At 39.0% G+C, this 25536-nt stretch overlaps 1 protein-coding gene across 3 annotated transcripts in view; it reads right to left on the reverse strand.

The window, feature by feature from the left end:
* Nucleotides 1-25536, reverse strand: part of PCSK5 (proprotein convertase subtilisin/kexin type 5) — a 464397-nt gene that overhangs the window by 351908 nt on the left and 86953 nt on the right. For all 3 annotated transcript variants that reach the window (XM_031654136.1, XM_021927555.2, XM_031654135.1), the window contains exon 3: nt 15738-15851. In XM_031654136.1, coding sequence (XP_031509996.1) covers nt 15738-15851 — 114 coding nt within the window. The remainder of the gene's footprint in view (nt 1-15737; nt 15852-25536) is intronic.

The following is a 25536-nucleotide window of genomic DNA, read 5'->3' on the forward strand; positions in this document are numbered from 1 at the left end:
CTAGCAGGTTGAATTACACCTGATACATAGGAGAAATTCAATACATGTTGCTGAATGAATAAAATCAGTACCAATTTACTTTTCTTCTATGGGAATTACATGTCTTGTTTCTTTCCTTCATTTTCCCTTCTGTTACACATTAAATTAATGCCTTTATTGAGCAGCCGGTAGTAACTCCTAGTTCTTAGTCCTGGGAGGATAGAACGAATTCAATGCTCATTAGTGTGTACAACTAGTTTAAATGATTTGTTCACTGCACATTCCCTTTCGCTTGTCCAGAATGAATCAGGTTTGATTATTACGGATCTCTTTAATCTTTCATTTTCTTGGACAAAATTCTACAAATGAGAAATGTTTCCAGCCCTGCTTTACCTCATCTTTCAGACTAATAAAGAAGGGAAAGTTTAACACACTCCTTTCTGAAACAGGCACATTAAGGGAAATAATTATATGCCACTGTGCAAGACCTCATAGAGTTAATGTCATCCCTTCAAGATAGAATATTTATTTCCAGGGCATCAGGTTGCTGGAACAGATGGTTTTGCTACCTTCCACTTACTATTGCCTGTGCAAGCTAGAGTAATGCATATCGTTGTAATATTTTCTAACCTTCCAATGACAGTAGAAAGAGCATAAACTAAACTATGTTGGTAAAAAAAAAAAAAAGCTATGATGGTACAGCAGACTTGAAATCATGTAATAAATAACAAAGATTTTTTTCTGGAGGACTAAAGATAGCTCATCTTGAGAAGATTCTGGGCAGCATAAGAGTCATTTCAAAATACTTGCAGAGAGAGAAATATTTCAATCAATTTTGAACAAATAACTTGACCACATGACATGTGTGGGATACATTTTTAAAGATAAAAAGAACTATATAAAATTTAAATTATTGGCAGCTATCACAGGGCTGATGGTAGTTCTGTCATTCTAAGAGAGTGTTGTATATAGCATGAGATAAAATCAAAGAGTAATTATATTGGTGACACTGAGAACAGAATTTTCAACATGGGGAAAAGATGCAGATGTAAAATTGGTGAGAGTAAAACTGAATGGGTTTTAAATTGAAAATATCTGTATAAACTCATGGGCTATATTATAAGTAAAAAAAATTGCTCAACTCTGCTCACTGGAAACTCCTAAATATTAATCCAACAGTAATGAGAATCGCAACACTCATATTGTGGTCTCTAAATATGAATTTAAAAAAAAAAGGAACAAAGGGTCTCAGAGAAAAGGTTGATTCCAGGCCCAGAACACAAAATATACAAGATAATAATGGAAGTATTTATTATACCCGAAAAAGAAAGTACTGGGGTCACATTAAAGGACCTAGAAGTCAACTTGAATAGGCTCTCTCTAGCCAAAGATGGGGCAATTCAAGCAAGAATAGGTTTACAACATCAATGAAATAAAACACATCAAATATGTTTAAGTTCATGAATTTGTAATGAAACTAGGAAAACATCTCATTGGTGCCCTTTAGTGAACACTAGGGAAATAGCCCCGATACAGAAAACGAAAGAACTGAGGATTAATCTCACCTTTCCTACAAAAACTGTATCTCACTGTGACAAATAATTGATGAGAAGTTTCTCTTTATAAAAGTATTCTAGCCAGTAAATGAAGAAGAAATCACAGAATGAGTATCATTATCTGGCAAACCTCAATGAACACTTATAAGGATCTAGGTGATGGCAGCTGCTATTATCACAGGGAGGGACAAGCAGACATTTTGTACCTACAGACGGAAATGCACACCATCACTGGGAAGCAGTCTTCCCTCACCTTCTCAAAAATAAAATTAAACTTGAATTTGAGCCTTTTGGTCTTACTACCTACCAATTTATTGATATCAGGATCCCTGATTCCCATTGATATCAGAACTTGCAAAATGACCCCATGAGATTGCAGCCAGCAAAATCCAGATCACATGAAGCCTGAAATAACTTAGATTCTTCAACCAAAAATTTTCAAAGGAGAAAAAAATGGAGAGGAGTCTGTAAAATTAAAGAGATTTAAGAGACATATCATCCTTCACCCACTTGTTGATGAGGCTGTTTGTTTCTTGTAAATCTAAGTTCTTTGTAGATTCTGGATATTAGCCCTTTGTCAGACGGACAGATTGCAAAAATTTTCTCCCATTCTATAGGCTGCCTGTTCACTCTGATGATAGTTTCTTTTGCTGTGCAGAAGCTCTTTAGTTTAATTAGATCCCATTCGTCAATTTTGGCTTTTGTTGCCATTGCTTTTGGTGTTTTAGTCATGAAGTCTTTGCCCATGCCTATGTCCTGAATGGTATTGCACAGGTTTTCTTCTAGGGATTTTATGGTTTTAGGTCTGGGAGTTGAACAATGAGAACACATGGACACAGGGAGGGGAACATCACACACCGAGGCCTGTCAGGGGCTGGAAGGCTGGGGGAGGGATATACCTAATTAGGAGATATACCTAATGTAGGTGATGGGTTGATAGGTGCAGCAAACCACCATGGCACGGGTATACCTATGTAACAAACCTGCATGTTCTGCACATGTATCTCAGAACTTAAAGTATAATAACAAATAAATAAATAAATAAATAGGAGACATATCATTAATCAATCACAATGTATAAGCCTTATTTGGAGTCTGACTCAAAAACAAATGACACAGAAAAATTTTAAGATAGGGAAATTTGAAAACTGGCTGGATATTTGATAATATAAATAAATTAATTTTTTACATGATAATAATATGGTTTTATGAAAAGTAGTTCCTATCTTAAAGAGATAGATACTAGGCTATTCAGTGATGAATGAGGTATGCTATTTGTTTTAAGATAATCAGGGGGCAATAAATGAAAGAATACTGGACTTGAGTTGATAATTATTGAAGTTGGTAATGGAGATATGGATGTTCATGATATATTAGTCTCCTGACTTTTGCTTTTAAATTTTCCAAAAGATTTCTATAATATTTACAGTGAAAGCATGTAAACTTGATCAAATACGTAATCCCCAGCCTGGAATTTAGACCAAGTGTCGTTAAGTTTCTGATAAAGTACAAGGAAGTGTTTTTGAGTGGAATCACCCATTATAGAAAGAGCCATCTGAGTATATTTCTAGTTATTGAAAACATACTACATTGGTATTGAGCATGAGCTGAGGGCTTCAATTATGATTTAGACCCATTCTAATTTGGTGGTCTGTGAGCCCTTTTTCAGTATCTTCTTAAAGACCACCTGATTCAAAGTAAGCACTAATTGCAAAAACATGCACAGTGTTTGTTTTTGCGTGCTTGTGTAAATGCACAAACGTTAAGTAGAAGGGCCTGGGACACAGAGTACAGTAATGAAAGAAAAGTCAGAATTAGCATTTAAAACATTTCAGCAGACCAGGAATGAGCTGAAAAAAAAAAAATTATGTGGGCCTGCTATGCTTAACTTACTGTGACTGAGAATACTGCTGAATTTCTATGAGTTCTCTAAAAGATAAAAATGATTTCTCTATCACTAGGTAACACACCCAAAGACCAAGTTTTAAAGGCACTAATTTAACTAAGTTTCAGGACACCATGCAACGAGACTATTAGAAGAACACAGTCCTGTGCTACCTGACCATAGCTTGTTTGACTTTGCTTCAGACACACTAATTTTGAATGTCTGGATCAGAACTTCTATACCAGTAGGCTTTTTATAAGGGTCAAATTCAACTCACCAGGAAACTAAAAGAGAAAAAATGTAGAACAAAAGCTAGACTTCTTCCAAATAGTCATTTAAGATTATTCTTTAACTCTTGTACCAAATATTTGAATAGACACCATCCAGACAAACTGACTGACTTTTTTTTAGCATAAAGAAAGAAATTAGGTTTCTCATCAGGTTTTTCCTCTTTTTAATCATGGAAACAATAAGTGGTGGATGCATTTTTCACTGTCCACATCATCTACCATCAAAAAATAACACCTCTGCATTCTGAACCCAATTTCAATTCCAACCTATGCAATTAAGCAATCAAATCCTGTTTCAGTAATTAATAGTTTTCTTCTGCAGGTCTCCCTGTAATTTCACTTCATCTGCTGTGGAGAAGCTCTTTCAGCTTGAATCATCTGCATTTTAGGCTATCCACCACCAGTCTACAATCTCAACCTTAGGCTGAGGCAGCCTACCAAGGATCTCCTTACACTGAAGAAATTGGAAAAATCATATGGATGTGCATGAGAATTCTACTTGAAGATGGTTAATACTTTCTCCCCAGGCGATTTAGGCATTTTTCTTCTTTCCAATTCTTTTCATCACTGGATTGCTAAAAATCATTCCTTTTACTCCATTAATTTCCTAGCCAAGTCCACTGCCAACCAAAATTAAGAAAAAGAAGCATTCCAGATGCCTCTATCTCAGATAATTTTAGAACGTGAATCTCAACACAGGACATCTGAAGGCATAATCACCTTTTAGAAATAGCCAAATTTACTTCTGTGAATTTGTAAATGAAGAAATCTAAATGACCGGCTCTCTCCTCATGTTATATCCACAGACATTTATTGAGCAATTACTAAAACAACCCTAGTTATTGGCAGAGAGATAGGTTACAGTAAGCCAGAAAAATGTGCCTTGATCACTACAACTAATCTCAATACTGAGTGAAAAGTAAATGAGCAATGAGGTACCAGAGCAGCTGTTTGATAAAAGAACTTGAATCAACATGTTCAGGAAGACAACCACAGATTAAGACAGGTCAAGGGTCAATCCTATCTGCTCTCCAAAAGAGAACGAGTTACTAATTAAAGAAAAATCTTAGCTAAAATCTTGATTAAAAAAAAAAAAACCTTTGCTTCTGTTAACAGAACCATCATGGTAGAGAGGGGCCCAGAGGGCAAGACTACTCACAAATTTTTTACTCTTTGAAAGCAAAGCTGAGAAAATAAATTACCAGTATGAAGTAAGTTGTACCTTGTGCAAGGAAATTCTTAAAAGGTTGTAATAATTTGCACTTGCAGAAATAGATGTTATCAAAATGATTTTTCTAAGTGGACCATTAATTACTGGCGTCTTCTGGAAGCACTTTGAGTAGCTACTTATAGGTTAATTTAACATTCTTTCTTTTCTTGTTGCTGTTTTGTTTTTTGAGATGGAGTCTCGCTCTGTCACCCAGGCTGGAGTGCAATGGTGCTATCTCGGTTCACTGCAAACTCCGCCTCCCGGGTTCACGCCATTCTCCTGCCTCAGCCTCCCGAGTAGCTGGGACTACAGGTGCCTGCCACCATGGCCAGCTAATTTCTTGTATTTTTAGTAGAGACGGGGTTTTGCCATGTTAGCCAGGATGGTCTCGATCTCCTGACCTCGTGATCTGCCTGCCTCGGCCTCCCAAAGTGCTGGGATTACAGGTGTGAGCCACCGCGCCCTGCCAATTTAACATTCTTAATATAGCCACTTCCATCACAACCAGCATGTGGGACAATGAAATTGCAGTTATCATAATTATCATAACTTAATTAACAAGTACCCAATTACAGTTCTGCCAAGTCCCAGTAGGCCAGCATCAACTGATTAGGCAAAAGGATAAAAATTACCCAAATCCCTACCCATAAAATGCTCCCCTTAAGCTTCATTAAAGAAGGCAACATGGTCATTGCATTTACTATTTTATCCTTGGCATCAGGAATAATATAAGTTCTTGGAAAAAATAAATCTTTGCCAAATATAAATGAATGAATAAATAAATGCATTAATAAAAGTCTTCTTCATAGGAACTTTGATTCAGTTGGGATTCCCTAAGCTGTAGAACAAATACAGACCACACCTGAGATACAAGTTTGCTTTTTCTTGGAATTATTAATTATGAAAATTTTTATTTTGTGTTATTGATTTAATGAATACAAAGTTGGTTGTTTTTTTTTTTTTTTTTAAGGAGGTGCTATTATTCCAGCTCAGTCATTCACATGTTTGGCTCCCTAAATAGCCTTGGCCCAGTATTTGGAAGTCTCACAGGTCTAAACTCATCAAGGAAATGAGAGATTTTCAAAATGCCATAGTAGAAATAGATCTTCACAAACTACCACAGAAAATTATGATTACTACCCACAATGAAAGAAATACTGGGTAGGAAACAAATGGTAAAGAAATATTATGAAATATTATTGACTTTTTCTTCCTATTGAAGTCATCATTATTGGGAAGAGAACAAGATCAGAGAGGGGTGTGTGTGTGTGTGTGTATGAATGAATCCTGTTAAAAGTATTGTCAACATTTGCAACTATTAACAGACTGGACCTCCATCTAGCCCACAGACGTAAGTGAAATAAATAGTCCTCCGTGACTAGAAGCCAAGTAGGAAAGTTGTAAATGCACCAGATATGAGGGCCAAATCACAAGAATACCTCAGGAACACAACACTCAATTCAAGACATCAGAAAAAGCACTCCCAGATAAAATCACAAAGACATAACTTCTTCCAAAACATCCCCCAAAAATCATAAAACACCCATTTCTTCTTTTACTGGCAGTTTATTGAAGTTAAAGTAAACTAGAAATATAGTACAGTATAAACATTAGCACAGATAATGTTTTATTTATTCATGCTTTATTAATCCATTCATTCATTCAACACATATTTATAGAGGCCTATTTTATATCAGGAACTATGGGAGTCACTAAGGTTTCCGTGATGATTTTTATGGTTTCTTCCTCCATAGAATGTATCTAATGGGAAAGATAGTTATCACACGATCACACACACAGATGGAAAATTATAACTGCATTAAATACACAAAAAGAGGTGTGCATGGTGACATAGCAAATGGAGTGGGTGACCTGGCTACTCAAGATTATGGGAATCTCAAGGGAGCACTGGAATTAACCCAACAGAGGGACACGGGAGAAGCATCCGGGCAGAGACCATGTGTACAGGATCTGTGAAGGGAAGGAATTTGGTATGTTCTATGAAGAAAAATAAGGCCTATGGGCTGAAAGTAGAAAGTACTGCAAGATGTTTGGAGAGGTGAGCAGAGAACAAATCACGTGAGGCCTTAAAGGCAATGGCATGGATTTGGGTTTTTATTCCTAAAACAGTGGGAAGTCTTTTCAGAAGTGTTAAGCAAAGGGAAGTGACTAAATGGGGAGGTGTTTTCTTTGGTTGGTTGGTTTGGGGTTTTAATAATCACTCTGGCTACTGTATGAGGAACAGACTGGAAGAGTTCAGAAGTAGAAACTGGGAGGTGGGGGTGGGCGCGGTGGCTCACATCTGTAATCCCAGCACTTTGGAAGGCTGAGGCGGGTGGATCACAAGGTCAGGAGATGAAGACCATGCTGGTTAACATGGTGAAACCCCATCTCTACTAAAAATATAAAAAATTAGCTGGGCGTGGTGGCACGTGCCTGTAGTCCCTGCTACTTGAGAGGCTGAGGCAGGAGAATTGCATGAACCCGGGAGATGGAGGTTGCAGTGAGCTGAGATTGTGCCACTGCATTCTAGCCTGGGCAACAGAGTAAGACTCCATCTCACAAAAAAAAAAAAAAAAAAAAAGAAAGAGAGAGAAAAGAAAAAAAAAAGAAACTGGGAGGTGGATAACTAGCTGTTGCTGTTGTAGTAGTCGAGTTAAGAGGCGATGGCTTAGACTAAAAGGTGGTGATGGGGAAGGGAAGATGGCAACTGACTCAAGAGGTAAAACAGCTTTGACTTGGTGGTAGATTGGTTTTAAGGGTAGAGTGAAGGATGACATCCAGGTTTCTCTCTACTCGCTAAGAGCAAAAACAGTGGAAGCAGGTAAATCTGGGGGGTAAGATCACGAATTTGGTTTGGAAAAGTGCAGAGGAGTTGACATAGCAGACCTGAGACTGGTGGACTTTGAAAGTCCTGTGTGCAAGGTTGGGCTGGTTGGCATCTGGGAACTTGGGTTTCAGGAGGGTTCCTGTCATTCCCCAATTAGAATTGCTCACTGCACTTAAACCGTTTATACAAATGATAGGGTTTATTGTGAACACTTGCTTTTCTTCTGTGAATGTGGAATTTTGGTACATGGTGGGCAAGGGATGCCTATGAGACCATCTCCTAATACTGGGCACTGAGTCTCTAATGAGCTTCCCTGGTAGACAGCATTTCACCTGTGTGGTCACAATTCAGTGCTAGAGGAACTAAGTGCTTTCTGTGTGATCTACTAAAGTAAGTCTCTTGGAAGCTTGATTCTGGTTTCCTCCAGACTTCGCCCCATGTGCTTTTTCTTTCTGCTGATTGTGCTTTGTATCCTTTTTAGGAAATAAATCATAGCCATGAGTATGACTACATGATGAGTCATGTAAGTCTTCCTAGTGATTTACCAAATTTGTAGGTGGTCTTGGGATCTCCGAAACAAGGTACATATTGACTTTGAATTAGTAATGTCATGAAAGCATGGTATACATCTCATGGGGTAGCTCTTGGCTGGAGATCAAGACATGGGCCCATTGATGGTACGTGATCGCTCTAGGCTCAATATGCAGTACAACTAGCCGTGTAGAACTAGATGTTCAAGCAGGAATGATCTTAAGAAAGTATCTAGTCCAGATTCCTCAGTTTTTCAACTGAACTAAGGTTGAGAGAGGTAAATACCTTTCTAGAGGTCACAGAGCTAGGACCAGTACAATAAAACTACATCTCAACTCTTACGAGTTCCTACCAGTTCATTATTTACTGCCTAGCTGGCATCTGTCCTTTCTCAGGAGGTCTCCTGCTTGCATTAGAATGTGCCACATGGTTGCAGATGTCTACCATGTTGCATTTGCAATTAAAACAGCTAAATAGGGTGTCTTAAAAGGACGATTTCCAAGCTGCCAGGACAATAATGCCACAAACTCCACCAGATTTTATGAGTCAAATGACAGTATAAATCATTAGAAAAATGTGTGCCAACCGCAGAGACAGTGATGTCTCAAACTCATGGAGTACTGAACACCATCCAGTTGGCTGAGAAAAAGCCATGGGGCTTAAAATCATTTTTCACAATTACTCTCCTAGCTAGTTCATAGCTTTTGGCAGATATGCCCCACACACATAACCGAACTCAGCTAATTTTCACTCTGCTGATCGACAAATATGAATTTTTTTCCCCCTCAGAAAAACCACCCAGAGAGCATTCATGAAATCTGAGGTAGTGCATCAAAAATGAATCCATTTATTACAGTCTGCCTTTAAATAATGCATATTAAATAGGCCACCCAATATTCATCACAAAAAGTTCTACTGTGCTAACTAGGATGATGAGTCAGGAGTACCAGACATGAATTACTAGAGGCTGAGAGTCAAATAGAAACACTTTTGAGTCCTTCTGTGAGGCAGAAAAAAAATTGTGTGTGTGTGTGTATTTACAGTTATTTACTACGGGCTTCTCCAAAATCATTATTGGCTAACAGTTAAACTTGAAATACCATAAATGCGACATCAATTTCCTTAAGCAATGAAATATTTACATAACTAAAGGAATAAAAGATCTTTTCTATTAAACTCACATTTTCAGCCAAGTGTCATTTCTAAGTTGTCATCTTGGGACTATGCAATAGCCCAGCTGTTGAATTCCATGTACGAATGTGTATTTTACGTTGATTTCAGAAACACACATCTATTGTAAATTGAATAAGCCCTCCTACAAAGAGAAGCCTCCCACCAACAAGGGGGAACCCTCACAATGTATTTCGAATTCAGTGCAAGTAGACTGCAGACGATGAAGAGATGCTACTAAAATAGAGATCACAAAGGACTTCAATTATACAGATGACATTCCATTCCTTAGTTTGGGGGTGGGTGGACAGCCATTTCAATATTTATTTATTTGTGATTTTTAGAGATGGGGTCTTGCTCTGTCTCCCAGGTCAGAGCATAATGGTGCAATCATAGCTCACTGGAGCCTCGACCTCCTAGACTCAAGTGATCTTTCTGCCTCAGCCTCCCAAGTAGCAGGAAGTACTGGTACATGCCACCACGCTTAGCTTATTTTTTAATTATTATTTTACTTTTTTTTTTAGAGAGGGGATCTCACTCTGTTGCCTAGGCTGTCTTGAACATCCTAAATATTTTATAATTTTAAAAATATTTAACTCCTTGAACTTTCTCAATTGATAGTCCCAGATTCTTGGGGAAGAGTCTTACTTCACCTTGCTCTCTCTAGAGTCAAACTGAGTTTTCTTTAGTCATGAAAATATGGCTCATTATATCAGCTAGGTACCTTAAAACCAATTCTATTACACTGAGTTCCCAAAGATGTGGCCAAATCCTCATGACCTTTCCTATCAGATATCCTTTGTCTCTGGAGAAGCTTGAAAGAATATATAAGCCAAGGGTATTTTCAATCACTGAAGGTAAAGTGAAAACATCTTCTCATATTAGAGCTGCCAGCTTTCTCAATAGAAAATTGTGTCAGTAAGAGGAAGGTATAAGATCAAGAAAAAGTTAAATTGACCAAGTGTGCTTTAAAATGCCCCATAATTTTAAAAGCCTTTCTTTCCCCATCTGATAACTGGGAGGCTGTGCTCACACAAACTTGGGTTTAAATACGGTAGGAAAGTGGTGTCTCAAAGGGGTTTTGAGACCCCAGCATCAGTATCAATTGGAAACTTGCTAGAAATACAAATTCCCAGATTCTGTGCTGGGGGTTGGAGGGTAGGCAAGTTTTAAGAAGACCTCCAGGTGATTCTAATGCCTGTCCTTTATCGAGCATGATGTAGAATTATGTTACAAGTAAATGACTGAGTTTGAACACCAGGGTCAGTCCCTGGTAAATGGTGTGACTTTGGGCAGGTGACTTAACTTTGCTTTCATTTCCTCATCTATAACATGAAGATAATAACTGTAGTTATTAACTCACTGGAACACTGGCGATAAGATAATACACGTGAAAGTGTGGCAAAATGCTTGGCACACACTAAGCGTTCTGTACCATGGAAATGACACAGGTTTGCTTTTATTACAGAGTTTGCTCATCTATTTATTCAATCAGAATTTATTGAGCATTTACCACATACTACACGTTAGAATCACCTGGGGAATTCTGATGACATCCCACTGCCTTAGCCCCATTCCACACCAAAACCTAAAGGAAGGCCCAAGCTTGGATTTGTTAACAGTTCTGCAGGAGCTTCTAATGGAAGAAACAAATCTGCAAGCAAAAATTACGGGCCAATGTCCAGGCAGCAGAGGCTAAATGTATGCACATGATCCCAGAGAAACTTTTAGCAGGGAGATGCCTGCCCAGTCAAGTTTTCTTTGATGCTTATATATTCCTCACCTGCTTTATTAATCTTAGGAGGCACAAACCATGTTTTTCTAAACTCTCAGCACTTAGCACCATGTCTAACAAATAATAGATGCAGGAGAAGTTTGTCAATGCAACCAGAAGTGAGTTGAATTTCTAAGATTAACCCTCCAACTCCTAGAAATCTCAACACAGTATGTCAGGATAGAGCAGTAATTATACAGCTATCATATCCATAACAAACTCATAAAAGCACTTTTCCCTGAATATGTTGCCCAAGCCTCAAGGCTAGACATAATGATTTTGCACACCAGTTTCCAAGGGGAGGAGCGACATGGGAAAAACTTTTAAGTTAATTAAAAGAGACACTCAGGCACACTTCATGCCATTCTTTAATCTCCATTCTCCTGTGATAAATATTGAATGACAGAAACGGGCCCAGGCTAACGAGCTGGAGGCAGGACCCTACGGAGGTCAGATACACTGCAGCAGCTCCAGGGCTCAGGAAAAGGAAGAAGGATATCGGCACCCTGCCTGGGTTGTGTCAGTGATGTGCTGCCAAACAGTACTCCAAAGGATGCCCACTGGACACGGGCTCTCACCCTTCTTTGACTAATTTAAATAAAAGGTAAAAAGGAACTACCATGTATTGCAATTAAGAAGTCAGAGAATAATAAGAATTATGATTGACTGAGGGTTTTCTGGTGTCAGGTACTGTGTTAAAGCCTTATCATTAAAAATTTCATTGAATTGTGGTAGCCGGCCTCCAAGAGGGCTCCCAACACTCCTTACCTCCTAGTACATCACTCATACATGTTCCCTGTTACACTGAATCAGCGTTGACTCCTGTGACCAATAGAAAACTACAGAAATAAGGGTCTGTGACTTCTGAGGTTAGATGTCATAAAAGACATCACCACTTCCAACATGACCTCTTGGATCACCTGCCTGGGAAGCCAGGACCATGTCAAGTGGACACTCACACAGCCCTGTGGTGAGGCCCACATAGAGAGGAACCCATGTGCCAGCCTTGTGACTGGGCCACCTTGAAGTCTACCCTCCCACTCTCACCAAGACTTTGCATCTTCCAGCTGAAGCCCCAGACATCCCAGAACAGAGGAAAGTCATTGTCCCTGGGCTCTATCTGAATTCCTGACCCTCAGAATCTATGAGATAATTGTTTTGTTCTTTTTTAATTTGAGAGGGGGTCTCATTCTGTCACCCAGGCTGGAGTGCAGTGGCACAATCATGGCTCACTGCAACCTCTGCCTCCCAGGTTTCAAGGCATCTTCCCACCTCAGCCTCCCAGGTAGCTGGGACCACAGGAGCACGTCACTTCACCCAGCTAAATTTTGTATTTCTGGTACAGATGGGGCTTCATCGTGTTGCCCAGGCTGGGAGATAATTGTTTTCAAAACTAAGTTCTAACAAAACTAAGTTTTGTTATGCAGCAAAACACCACTCATACATAAGAGCTAGACACTTTTATGTTACAGTTGAGGAGAGTTGGACCAATTCAATCATGGAGATTCTAAGTGAAGCAATGGGGATGGGCATCTAGCTTTGCAGATCTGAGAGTCTTGCCTCTCGTTCTGTCCTAACAGAGAAGCATAAGGTATGGAACCTGCTTCCCATCCCTTTTATTAAGGGAAAGTAGTCATTTAACAGGAATCTGTAAAGCACTTTGGTTGTCCTCAAGATACTTTGTTCATCCTACAGGGGACCCACCATTCTGTCATGTGTGTTTCAGTCATTTCTCTCTGGATAGATCAGAGGCTTCCTCACAGCACCCGTAAATAGCAGAAGGGTGGAGACAGGATGCTGTGCTAATCCCGTGGACTCTGCATCAACCTGCCTGCCTTGGCATCTCCACCACGTTCAGGCTTGGTGATCTTAGGTAAGTTAACTAAATTTCATAAGCCTCACAGATTTCTCATTTTTAAATTAGGGCCAATTTTAACACATGCATTTGTTCCAGCTGCATTAGAAAAATATTCATGGCCAGGCACAGTGGCTCACACATGTAATCCCAATACTTTGGAGGCTAAGTGGGAGGATCATTTGAACCCAGGAGTTCAAGACCAGTCTGAGCAATACAGTGAGATCGTGTCTCTACAAAAAGTTTAAAAATTAACCAAGCAGGGTGGCATGCACCTGTGGTCCCAGCTATTTAGGAGGCTAAGGTGGGAGGATCACTTGAGTCTAGGAGGTCAAGATCAGCCTGGGCAACACGGTGAAACCTCTCTTCTACAAAAACTACAGAAATTAACCAAGCATGGTAGTGCGCACTTGCTCTCCCAGTTATTTGGGAGGCAGAGATGCGAGGATTGCTTGAGCCCAGGAGGTCAAGGCTGCAGTGAGCCAAGACCACATCACTGTACTGCAGCCTGACACAGCGAGACTCTCTCCAAAAAGAAAAATGAAACAAAACAAAACAAAAAAACCTCATAAAGACTTAGCACATTGCCTGGCGCATAGTAAGTGCTCAATAAATGTTACCTATTTGTAATATTATCATCAAATATGTGTTGTAAAACACCCAACATGTTAAATGGCCAATCAAAAGCTCTTCTCTCAGTCTTTCCTCATGTCAGAAAGACATGAAACAATAGTGGTTCTTCAGAGTGACAAGATCTCACTATGCAGGCACTGAAACCTTCAGCCACCAGGCTAGCCAAAGGGCTAAAGCCTTGGTCATGGCTCCTGCTAGAGTTCAGTCTGCCCTGCTGGGGTGAAGAGAGGATCAGGGAAAGCTGCCAGATAGTTCTACTGTCCAGTGGATCATGCACAGACAGCAATTTGGCTCTTTCCTATGAGAACAAGCAAAGAGGGTCTCTCTCGACCTGGTCTTATAAACAGGGGTGTAGAGGCAGCTTTGTTTCCTCCTATATCTCAATCCCATTACATTCTTATCATTTTGTCAGTGCAGACAAAGCTCCTTAGCTCCTGCCAGTGCTCCCCCCAATGCCTTCCCTTGAGGTTCACTCTCTGCGGGTGTTGGGGCTAATAACCTGCCACCTACCTTCCTGTCCCTCAGGGGATTCCCACCAAAATGATGCTTAGATTCCCACCTTCCCTTGAACTTAGCTTTAAGGTTCCTCCCTTTTTTCCCCTTAAACATGAGAAAGATTTCTCTGTAAAATTCTGTTTGGAGTCCAAAATATTTCCATAACCTTTCATTTCTGGGTAAGACCAAGAAAAGGGAAATTAAGAGAAATACTAGCCACATTCACCCATCTCAAAATAAGCACAAATTCCCAGCCTTACAAAGTGCTGGGTTAGGTTTCTGGGGAGATATAAAAAGGGATCAAGATGCAGAGCTTGCCGTCAAGTGACCCCCAAGTCCAACGGGGAAGGTTAAAAAACAATATGAATAACTAAGTGTAAAGTGCCATGATGGATGCCATGAGCAGCAGGGAGAGGGTCCAAGAGACGAGAGGAGGGAAAATGATAAAAGACAGGAACATAGGGAAGATCTTCCAGAGCAGTCAGCCTGAGGTGTGGACTCTGAGGACAGGGGATCCTGCCCCAAGGAGGTGGGGAAGGGCAGTGAACGTATTCCAGGCAGAAGGAATGGGAGGCAGGGAGCCAGGAAAGCATGAGGCAGCTATGGGAATGCCATGGATTCATGTCCTTCTTTCAGTTTGCAGACATTTTGTAAAAAAGCAAGAACAGGAATACAAAAACTAAAACAGGAATACAACAGCTAAAGTAGTATAGTGAATAATATGCCGGCAAAGTTTAGCAATAAAAACTTTCAAGACAGAAAAAAGTAAAGGGTGATTTACACATTACAGAGTAAATTGGTGACATGTGGATTTCACGAGTAAGAGTACATAACATATTCAAATTCATTTCTCAGTGATCACGACCTCAAATCCCTAAGAGATTAGAGATGTATGTTTTCAAAGGAGGCCATGCCAAGTGAACTGGTGGATTACTCTTCCCAACATGTTAAGTAAGTTTCCTTCACTGAAAAATCTTTTGCTTGAACCATGAACTACCAAACCGAACACTTTCCAATGATTTCTTTTCCTGGTCTACTTTTACAAAGTTATTACCTAAAGTGAGAGGATACATATTAGATGACATAAGTTTGGGGTCTGTTACTTACCAGCAGAGTCATTTCAATGATGTTCAAGAATCAGTATGCATTAGCCAGACTAGTTTCAAGGTGGAGTAAATGTGTATCAGAGGTGAACATGATTATTGATAGGTCTAAGGATGTGTGCACCTTTGCATATTTTTCTATCCTCTGGCCCAAACTTAGAAAGGTACTGCATAAAGTAAGCTCTCAAACAGAATTTCTGTGAATCGGAGCTCCCTTCTTTTTCTCTTTATTATAATCAACAAGCTAAGTTAGAAAGAAAATCCAGACAGCATCATAGGCCATTAACCAATTTCAAATGGTGGGTATTAAGATAGGAAATAACCCCTGGTCAGTATTTCTGTGTCCTCCCAAGTCCGGTAGATTCTCTGCATATAATACAAAACTGGATGACATGGCCCTAGGCCAGGCTTCCTTAGCAAGCTTACCATATACCACATGCTGGGCCACTTGGGATCATTGAAATAGGTAGACTGGGCACGACTGAAGTCATAATCCCTCTTTGTCCGCTTTTTTACCACTTGCTGTTGGATCCATTCCACCTGCCAAGAAGGACATTGGGTGAGTATTCATGTTCCATCAGGGTTAGCACAACATAAATGACAGTCTGAGGCATTTCCCATCTTAAGTCAATGCTATTTAAGTCACAGGTTTCATTGTGGCAACTAAAATCTCTGAGTCTAAGTGCTCAGGGATTCCTTAGAAACCCAGGGTTTTTTGTGTTTGTTTGTTTAATGAAAGTAGGGATTTTAGTTTTTTTATGTATAGATTATTTATATCTCTCAACAACAAGCTAACCTTTTTGCTTTCTCAGAAATCCTATTGACTTCCAATTTACTAAAAATTGGTAATGTTAACTTTTAAGGTAATTTGTCATCCTTACTTTATGCTAAGGGCTAGTCAACTTTTTCTATAAAGGTCCAAAAAATAAATATTTTAGGCTTTGCAGGTCACATGGTCTCTGATGCAATCACTCATTTTGCCATTGCAGCACCGTAGATGATATATAAATGAATGGATGTGAATGTGTTCCAATAAAACTTTATATACAAAACCAGGCTGGATTTTGTTCCACATGCCACAGTTTATAATTCCTGACTTCAAGTATGCATCCATTTTTTAAAACTTTCTGGGAGCAAAATGCTCCAGGATCACAATTTTTTTTAAATGGCTTTCTACAACACCGTGCGGTGGAAAAGCACTATTTGGAGAATTAGAAAAACCAAATCAAATCCCTAGTCCTATCTCTGGCACAAAATTGGAGAAGCCACTCAATTTCCTGAGCCACAGGCTCCCTGCCAGCTCTCAAATTCAAACACGCCCTATTTGAGAAAAGTCTCAATATTTAGTTATAAACTTGTTTAAACAAAGTAACCAGAACCCTTGAGTCTAATGCAGAATTTATAACCTAGTGGTAGGGGTATGTATGCGAACACTTTCTTTAAAACAGATTATCCATATGGCAACGCAAAAATAAGCATGTTGCAGTTTTAGTGGGATGTCTCCAATGGAGAATCAGCCCTGGTGGCGTTCTTCAATTTGTGCCCAAATGCTCCTTTGTTTGATTTCTTCTGGTGATAGCTCACTTAGTCACAATGCCTGGAAATTGCCTTTGTTCCCACCCATTTATCCTCCTCTACAACGGAATTAAAATGAGACGGGCGCCGTGGCTCAAGCCTGTAATCCCAGCACGGAGGCTGAGACGGGCGTGCGATCACGAGGCCAGAGACGAGACCATCCCATAATAGCGGCAAACCTTGTCTCTACTAAAAATACAAAATCCAGCCGGGCGTATGGCTCTAGTCCCAGCCACTCGGGAGGCTGAGGCAGGAGAATGGCGTGAACCCGGGAGGCGGAGCTTCAAGTGAGCTGAGACCCGGCCACTGCACTCCAGCCGGGGCGGCAGAGCGAGACTCCGTCTCAAAAAAAAAAAAAAAAAAAGAGTGGGGAGGAAGCGGGCTTTGTGGTCCACTGCTGTAATTCCATATCCAGCCATTCAGTGAACATTTTAAAACCTCTCTCACCTACTCAATTAAAAGATTACCGGAGGAGAAGGGATCCTAAGGCATCCTTCTCAATCAAAGTAGAGCAGCAACGATGGGTGTGTATGTACATTTTCTATTTCCAGGAAACATGTTAACCTCCTCATTTCAAAAAATCTAAGGAATGCAGTTCATTCACTCATTCATTCATTCAACAAACAAGTGCTAGGTACTGTGTTAGAAATACGAAGATGAGCAAGAATTGCTTTTAACTTTGAAGGACTTACACTTTATCAAGGAAATGTAACAAGTATTCCACAATTCTCCACTTCATAAAAATATCTTTACCTCCACGAATGACATCTGACACAGGCCCTATCACTGTATTACTTAGACTATTTATGATGATTTTGACTATGCAACTTGTAATCCTTATATTACTATCTGTAAGTCTTATCCCAATAAAGTTAACAAGTTCATATTTGCATGCTTGGTAAAAGAACGCTGCTTAGACAACTCTTTTTCAAAACGAATCCTATATTGGCAGTGGCCTTTCCTAATGAAGCGTTCATAAATTCCACACTGCCAACCTATATATGTGCATAAACCAGAAAGTATCATGCCTCCCCCAGTGTGGACTCATTAAAGAGACTGCTAGAGATCAGGAAAGTCTATCCTGGGGTGGGAGTGGATAACTGTTCCTTAGAAAGACACTATAAATACTCACTTCTCCCTGTGCACACATTCAAACAGACAAATGAAGTAAGTATGTGAGAAAACCAAGTGACAGCCATTTTCCTAGATGAACTATAGGTACCAAAATAGAACAAAATATCTTACCCAACAGCATCCCTTCTATAATTTTACCAAACAAAAATGCTTAGTTACAGGACTTACTGGCTAGAAGGTGACACAGCAACTTGGCATCTAGATTTGACTACAAGTCACTCTGTCTGATCACAGGGCTGCAATACTCAAGAAAAGTTCAGTGGGTTTTTTTTAGCGTCAAATACCATGTATTTTGCCTTGGTGCCTTATGGGTATGTGTATATAGCCCTGTATTTTTTGGAAAGTGGGAAAAGCACCTCTTGGATCGGAAGGTTTCTATGACTGGAAAGACCATATTTATATTTTTAAGCTATTATCCATATGTCTATCCTTGAGCTCTTTAAGGAAAAAGCCAGAGGTAATGCATTATACAGATTTTATTTCTTGCCAAGAAGCCTCATGCAAAGAAAAGATACTTAAAAATTCATTTTCATAAAACTATGGTCAGCCTAGGAGAAGGGAATTATTGTGTGTTTTGCCTCACTGGCTTAACTTCTGAAAGTTCTATTTCCAACACATTAAGGAACTACAGTTAATCCAGAGTGTAAAAGCTACAGGACCTTTGAAATCGTCAGTCTATCCTTTGTTAATTTAAACATACATGTGCCACATGATTTCAGGGACACTCCCTCCCTCTATTCACAGTACTCTCTTCCCTTTGGACCTTGGTCCAAGTAAACATTGTACATTTGCTGCTTAAGAACCTTTGTCTAAAGATGTCCTCCTTTATAAGATCCAAAACACATTAATTGACAATTATGGGAAGCCCGGCCTCATAATCTCAGCTGAACTTGTACCTCATTATATTGGAATTTACCAGCTTTCTGATACTACACATGGGGAAAGCAACAGGAGGAGAAAAAATGTGATCATATGAATATAAATCATGTAAGTTATTACGTAAATATAAATGGGAAACAAATTATGCTGTTGCTTTAAAAATGCATCCTGCAGTGATAGGGAATCAGCCCTTTAGATATTAAAAAGTATTATGCTAATAATTAAAACACATACTAGTAGCAAATGTCTACAGATATACCAGTGTAATAGCATAGAAAGTCAAGAAATTGACTCAAAACATGTAAGAGTACAGTATATGATAATGGGATTATTCTAAATAAGTAGGGAAAAAAATGACTTCATAAATGTTTTGGAACACGTTGGTTGGAACCACCACCAACTGGAAAAAAAAAAGTAAAGCTGAAGGCATTTCTCACGTCTTAGATCAGAATCAATTTCAAATGAATCAAATATTTAAATGTAAAGGTACTATAAGAAATATGAGAGATGTTTAAAACTAATCTCAGAGTGGAAGATTGTATCTAAGTATGACACAAACCAAAAAGATGATTTAGAAACACTGATTAATTTAACTACATAAAAATAATGTGAATGACATGGCCAAAAAAAAAAACACACACACACACACACAAAAAACATCACAGGGAAGGTAAAAGACAAACTGGGCAAAAGTGTATAGCTCCTACTATGAACAAAAGACTATCTCCTTAACACAGAGAGAGTTTCAACAATTAATAAGAGAACAATTCAACAGGAAAAGCAGCCAAAGATACGGGTAGAGAAACCTCTGAAAAGGTAAATCAGATTCTTATATAAAATACACTTAGCCTCATGCATATTAAGACAAAAGCAAGTAAAACCAAACTGAGATATCCCTTTTCACCTTTCAGATACAAACCAGCTAAAGGTTGATAACATACCGTTAGTGGGGGGATGGGAAAAGGTTCATTGTCACATAATGGTGAGGGGAATGGAAACGTGTACAACTCTGGAGGTTAATTAAACAATTCCTTTAAAAAGGGTGAAAGAAGTAATTCTATTTTTAGGAGTTTATCCTACCTATGTACACATGTGAATGTGTGAGTTTATTTACTAAAATACTGCCATTAAGAACCAAAAACTATTCGCAACCTAAATATATGTATCAATAGAGACTAATATAATAAATGATAATATATCTGCATGATGGAGTAAAGTACACTACAACCATAAAAGAGAATGAAATGGTCTTAATGTACTGACAGAGAATCATCTCCATGATACAGTTAAAGTGGAAAAAAAACATAAGTTACAAATGGTTTAAAGGGATACTATATTTCTGGCATCTCTCTAAAGTGATTATACACAAAAAACGTGATAAACTGGTTGCTTTCTGGGCAGAAAACTAGTGACTGGATACAGGGATAAGAGGGAGACCTTCTACTGTATGCCCCTTTAAATCTTGTTACTTTTGATCCATGGGAATATGTTACCTATACACACTATCATAAAATCAAAAACCAATTTCAAATATGACTAAGCCTGGGCCCAGTGGCTCACACCTATAATCTCAGCACTTTGGGAGGCCGAGGCAGGAGAATGGTTTATGCCCAGGAGTTCAAGACCAGCCTGGACAACATAGCAAGACTTTCATCTTTACAAACAAACAAAAAAAAAATGTTTAAAAAAGTAGCCAGGTGTGGGGACATGAGCCTGTAGTCCCAGCTACTGAGGAAGCTGAGGTGGGAGGATAACTTGAGCCCAGGAGTTTGAGGCTGCAGTGAGCCATGATCAAGGCACTGTCCTCCTGCCTGGGTGGCAGAGTGAGATCCTGTTGCTAAAAAAAAAGACTACATGTCTAAATCACAGCATATTTCTTTGAAAAGCAGTTAATGAGAAAAAAAGATACATAAAAAGTGCCTTAGATGATTTTATATTATATTCCAACACAACTTAAATATTAAGAAAAGTTGGGTAAAGTAAGAAAAAGGAGTTGGATTTGGAAGAGCTTGGTCATTATCTTAGATTAGCTACCAGTCACCTTTGTGATCTTGCAAAAATCTTTGTGGGCCTCTTTTATCTGTAAAATGAGGGAAGGTAGACTAAATGTGCCCTCTACTCTCTTTCTTCCAGCTTTGAAATTTTATCTAGAGAGTCTAATTCTCTGGTTTGACTAGGAATAAACATTTTGTTAAAAACAACAGACAGGTGAGGTCGATGTTCTAGTTGATCAATGATCTTAACTCATTCTGTGAAAATGTGAGATTAATATTCATAAATGAGTGTAGTAAATTATATGTTACTCTATGATTTGAATGAAACAGTTGCCAGGAAATAAAATAGGTGGTATTCCATATTTTGTATCTTTTTTGAACTAACTAGCTTTGACCAATTTAGGGAAAAGAACATAAAAATACTTCCCCTTTCTATTTTCTTCTTTGATTTTGAAAACGAAATAGGGCCCTTTGGGTTTTGTTTTTAAGTATGAGTTAGGTGGATAATGGACATACACATTTTTGCTATGGAAAGCAAGGGCTGAAGAAAACATTTTAGTACTGACATGCGGTTCCAAGAAGTTCTAAAGTCCAAAGGCAACAGATCCTAGAAATTTTCGAAAAACTCTGATCAAAACATCAAAGCTTACAATCCCACCAACAGTGTAAAAGTGTTCCTATTTCTCCACATCCTCTCCAGACTAGTTCAACCACTATGGAAAACAGTATGGCGATTCCTCAAGGATCTAGAACTAGAAGTACCATATGACCCAGCCATCCCATTACTGGGGATATACCCAAAGGATTATAAATCATGCTGCTATAAAGACACATGCACACATACGTTTATTGTGGCATTATTCACAATAGCAAAGACTTGGAATCAACTCAAATGTCCATCAGTGACAGACTGGATTAAGAAAATGTGGCACATATACACCATGGAATACTATGCAGCCATAAAAAAGGATGAGTTTGTGTCCTTTGTAGGGATATGGATGCAGCTGGAAACCATCATTCTCAGCAAACTATCACAAGAACAGAAAACCAAACACCCCATGTTCTCACTCATAGGTGGGAACTGAACAATGAGATCACTTGGACTCGGGAAGGAGAACATCATACACCGGGGCCTATCATGGGGAGGGGGGAGGGGGGAGGGATTGCATTGGGAGTTATACCTGATGTAAATGACGAGTTGATGGGTGCTGACGAGTTGATGGGTGCAGCACGCCAACACGGCACAAGTATACATATGTAACAAACCTGCACGTTATGCACATGTACCCTAGAACTTAAAGTATAATAATAATAAAAAAAAAAAAAAAACACACATCAAAGCTAACCAGTGAGGAAAAAAAAAAAAAAAATCAGAGAATTTAGTAAAAGTATTTGTTAGACAAGGATATTCCATACTTTAAATTGTGGTCCATCTAGCAACTTATCATTAATTAGTTTTTAAATACTGGCATTGTCATTTTGTCACCTTTTTAAAGAAAAAATTATGAAGATTGTTTAAATTCTGTTTATTTCATAAACCTACTTGTGAACCAAATAAAGCCTTACTTTTGATGTGATGGAGAATTCTACTTGATTTACTTGAAACAGGCATTTTGAATCTTATTTGATGACTGCAAACATCAGATGCTTCTATTAGAGAAAACATCTGGTCATGAATGTGAAAAATCATATAATTTTTGAAAGGTCATTCAGAGGGAAGTTGTGAAATAAACACTGCATGTACATTCAGAACAGTGTTACCAAAGAAAATACAGGCCAAACTGAAAAACTGGACTCTGCTGTAAAATTTTATGTTTAGTTGGCTTTCTCTAAGGAAGCCAAAATTTTATAAACGTGTGTTATCAATTTAATCTCACTATATTTTGTTTATAGAAAAACTCATAGTGTTACTATTCTAATTACATTACTCACTTTCAAAGAATTAACATCACATTTCTCCCCTTAAGCTAGTCCCCTATTATGTACCTACTTCTAAAAATCTGATTTTCCAGTTTGTTGCTTATTTCTTTCCCCCAGTTTTGATAAGATGAAATGTGAATGTGAAAAAGAAATGGTTATATCCCATCAAAGCAGTAAAATGTGCTTTCTACCCTCAAGACCCTTTCATTTATTTTTGTTCATGGTAAAAATATTTATTGAGTAGCTCCTAAGTGGGAGGCACTCTCCAGATAATGGCAGTGAACAAAACAGCCAACTGACTTTCACAGTTATTGATGAAAATGTTAAATGATGCAAAAAGTAAATAATGTAAGGAGGTAGAAAGTGATTACGGAGGAAGGGGCTATTTCAAGTAAGGTGGTCAAGAAAGGCCTCTTTGAAAGATCTGATCTTTTAATAGAATTTTGAATAACGAGAAACCATCTGTGCAGATTTCTCAAAGAAGATATTACAGGCAATGTGACCAGCTAATGAGAAAGCCGTCTAGAATGACTGTATACCTTCGTATTTTTGTTTGCAGTTCACTATTGTAATCTCTCAGGCCTACCAGTATTGCATTCGCCCTCCAGTGGACAGACAAAGGAAGAAGTTCACTCAGATCATGGAAGCAGAACCCCAGCCATCTGGTCAACCTACTCTAGGATCCTAAGTACCTGGAATATAATCTAGAAGGGGGATACAGGCTCACGCTGCACTTGTCCCCACAACTCCACCAACTTCTCAGCTAATGGTGATAAACTCAGCTGAAAGAGGGATCAAGCAAGGCCCTCTAAAGCATGAGGTCCTAGGCAAAAACCCTCTTGCCTAGATCTGGAGATAGTACCCTTATGATGCTAGCCAGTATGAACTGTTTTGTTTGTTTGTTTTTTTAAGAGGGTTTTGATGAACATCTGTCTTTTCAACTAAATTATGGAGTAAAAATCACAGATTCAATCAATGCTGCCATCTAAATAGCAGAGAAATTATAAAATAATCTCTATGATAAAAAGTGTCCCAGGGCAGACGCGGTGGCTCACACCTGTAATCCCAGCACTTTGGGAGGCCAAGGTGGGCTGATCACCTGAGGTTGGGAGTTCGAGACCAGTCTGACCAACATGGAGAAACCCCGTCTCTACTAAAAATACAAAATTAGTCGGAAGTCGTGGCACATGCCTGTAATCCCAGCTACTTGGGAGGCTGAGGCAGGAGAATCGCTTGAACCCGGGAGGCAGAGATTGCAGTGAGCCAAGATTGTGCCATTGCACTCCAGCCTGGGCAACAAGAGCGAAATTCCATCTCAGAAAAAAAAAAAGGAAACATTCAAACGAAGCCTAGAATTCAACTTAGTGCACCACCAGATGTAGACCATTCCTGTACTAGGAATCAGAAGACACAGTGACTTAATCCTTTGATTTTGGATATTAACACCTCTGAAACTCTATGAAAAAAGAAATAATATCAGTTGTTGGATGAATCTTGCTAAACAATTTAACATTAAATTAGGTTTTATAAGAATAAAGTAATTCTTTCTGGAGCTATTAAAATATCTAAAAACATCCTGTGTGTGATCTTCACACCTACCACAGCAACATGATTCCGTCTGTGCCCAGAGCTAGGCTAGACTCTGCCACAGATGGGCAGTGTAGAACAAATTGGGAAAACATTTTACTCAAGTTCTTGGTAGAGAACTACCAATCACTAGTCTGGCCACTTGGGCAAATCACATAAATTCTTGGTATTCTATAGTCTCATTTGTAAAATGGAATTACCTCTATTGTTAACAGGGACACACTTATAATGTGCTTCACAAATGCAAGCTCCCATAGTACTTAGTAACTTATGTTTTTATTGCATGTTTCTACCAATGGCCTGGGGCAAAAGAAACTACGTTTTAGTATCCCTAGTACCAAAGGCAATGCTTGACAACAGGCCCTCAAGAAATAGGTAAGGTGAATGGATATTTTTACCTGGTAAATACATTTCTTGGTAGGGATGTCTAAATGTTCTCCTTATTAAAAGAAAAACTGGGAAATTTTAAATAGAAGGGAGTGAAAAAAAAGGAGCCAAAAATTTAGGCTTAATCCTATCAAGTTACAAAATGTTTCGTATTTCAACAACAGATAGATGGTAGCACAAGGATGATTACATTACTAGCAATGAACAGCATGTAAAAATATTAATGAAGGATATAATCTTTCTTTATATAATTCTATGTTTTTAATGTTTCATTGACCCCTTCTCTGTTTGACACCCACATGAAACCCACTCTTGGCTGGGCGCGGTAGCTCAAGCCTGTAATCCCAGCACTTTGGGAGGCTGAGGTGGGTGGATCACCTGAGGTCAGGAGCTCGAGACCAGCCTGGCCAACATGGCAAAAACCCATCTCTACTAAAAATATAAAGAATTAGCCAGGTGTGGTGGCAGGCACCTGTAATCCCAGCTACTTGGCAGGATGAGGCAGGAGAATCGCTTGAACCCAGGACGCGGAGGTTGCAGTGAGCTGAGATCACACCACTGCACTCCTACCTGGGTCACAGAGCAAGACTCTGTCTTAGAAAACAACAACAACAAAAAAGAAACCCACTCTTGTACATATTTTTATCTTTTGAGAAGGAGTCACTTCCTCCACCTTACCTGTTTTACTGGTAAGACTGGAGGAAATGGCTCCATCTCAAGAGACAAAATCTCAGAAGGAAAGAGATAAA

This window comes from Papio anubis, chromosome 13 (genome assembly GCF_008728515.1).
Source record: "Papio anubis isolate 15944 chromosome 13, Panubis1.0, whole genome shotgun sequence".
Classification (NCBI taxonomy): domain Eukaryota; kingdom Metazoa; phylum Chordata; class Mammalia; order Primates; family Cercopithecidae; genus Papio; species Papio anubis.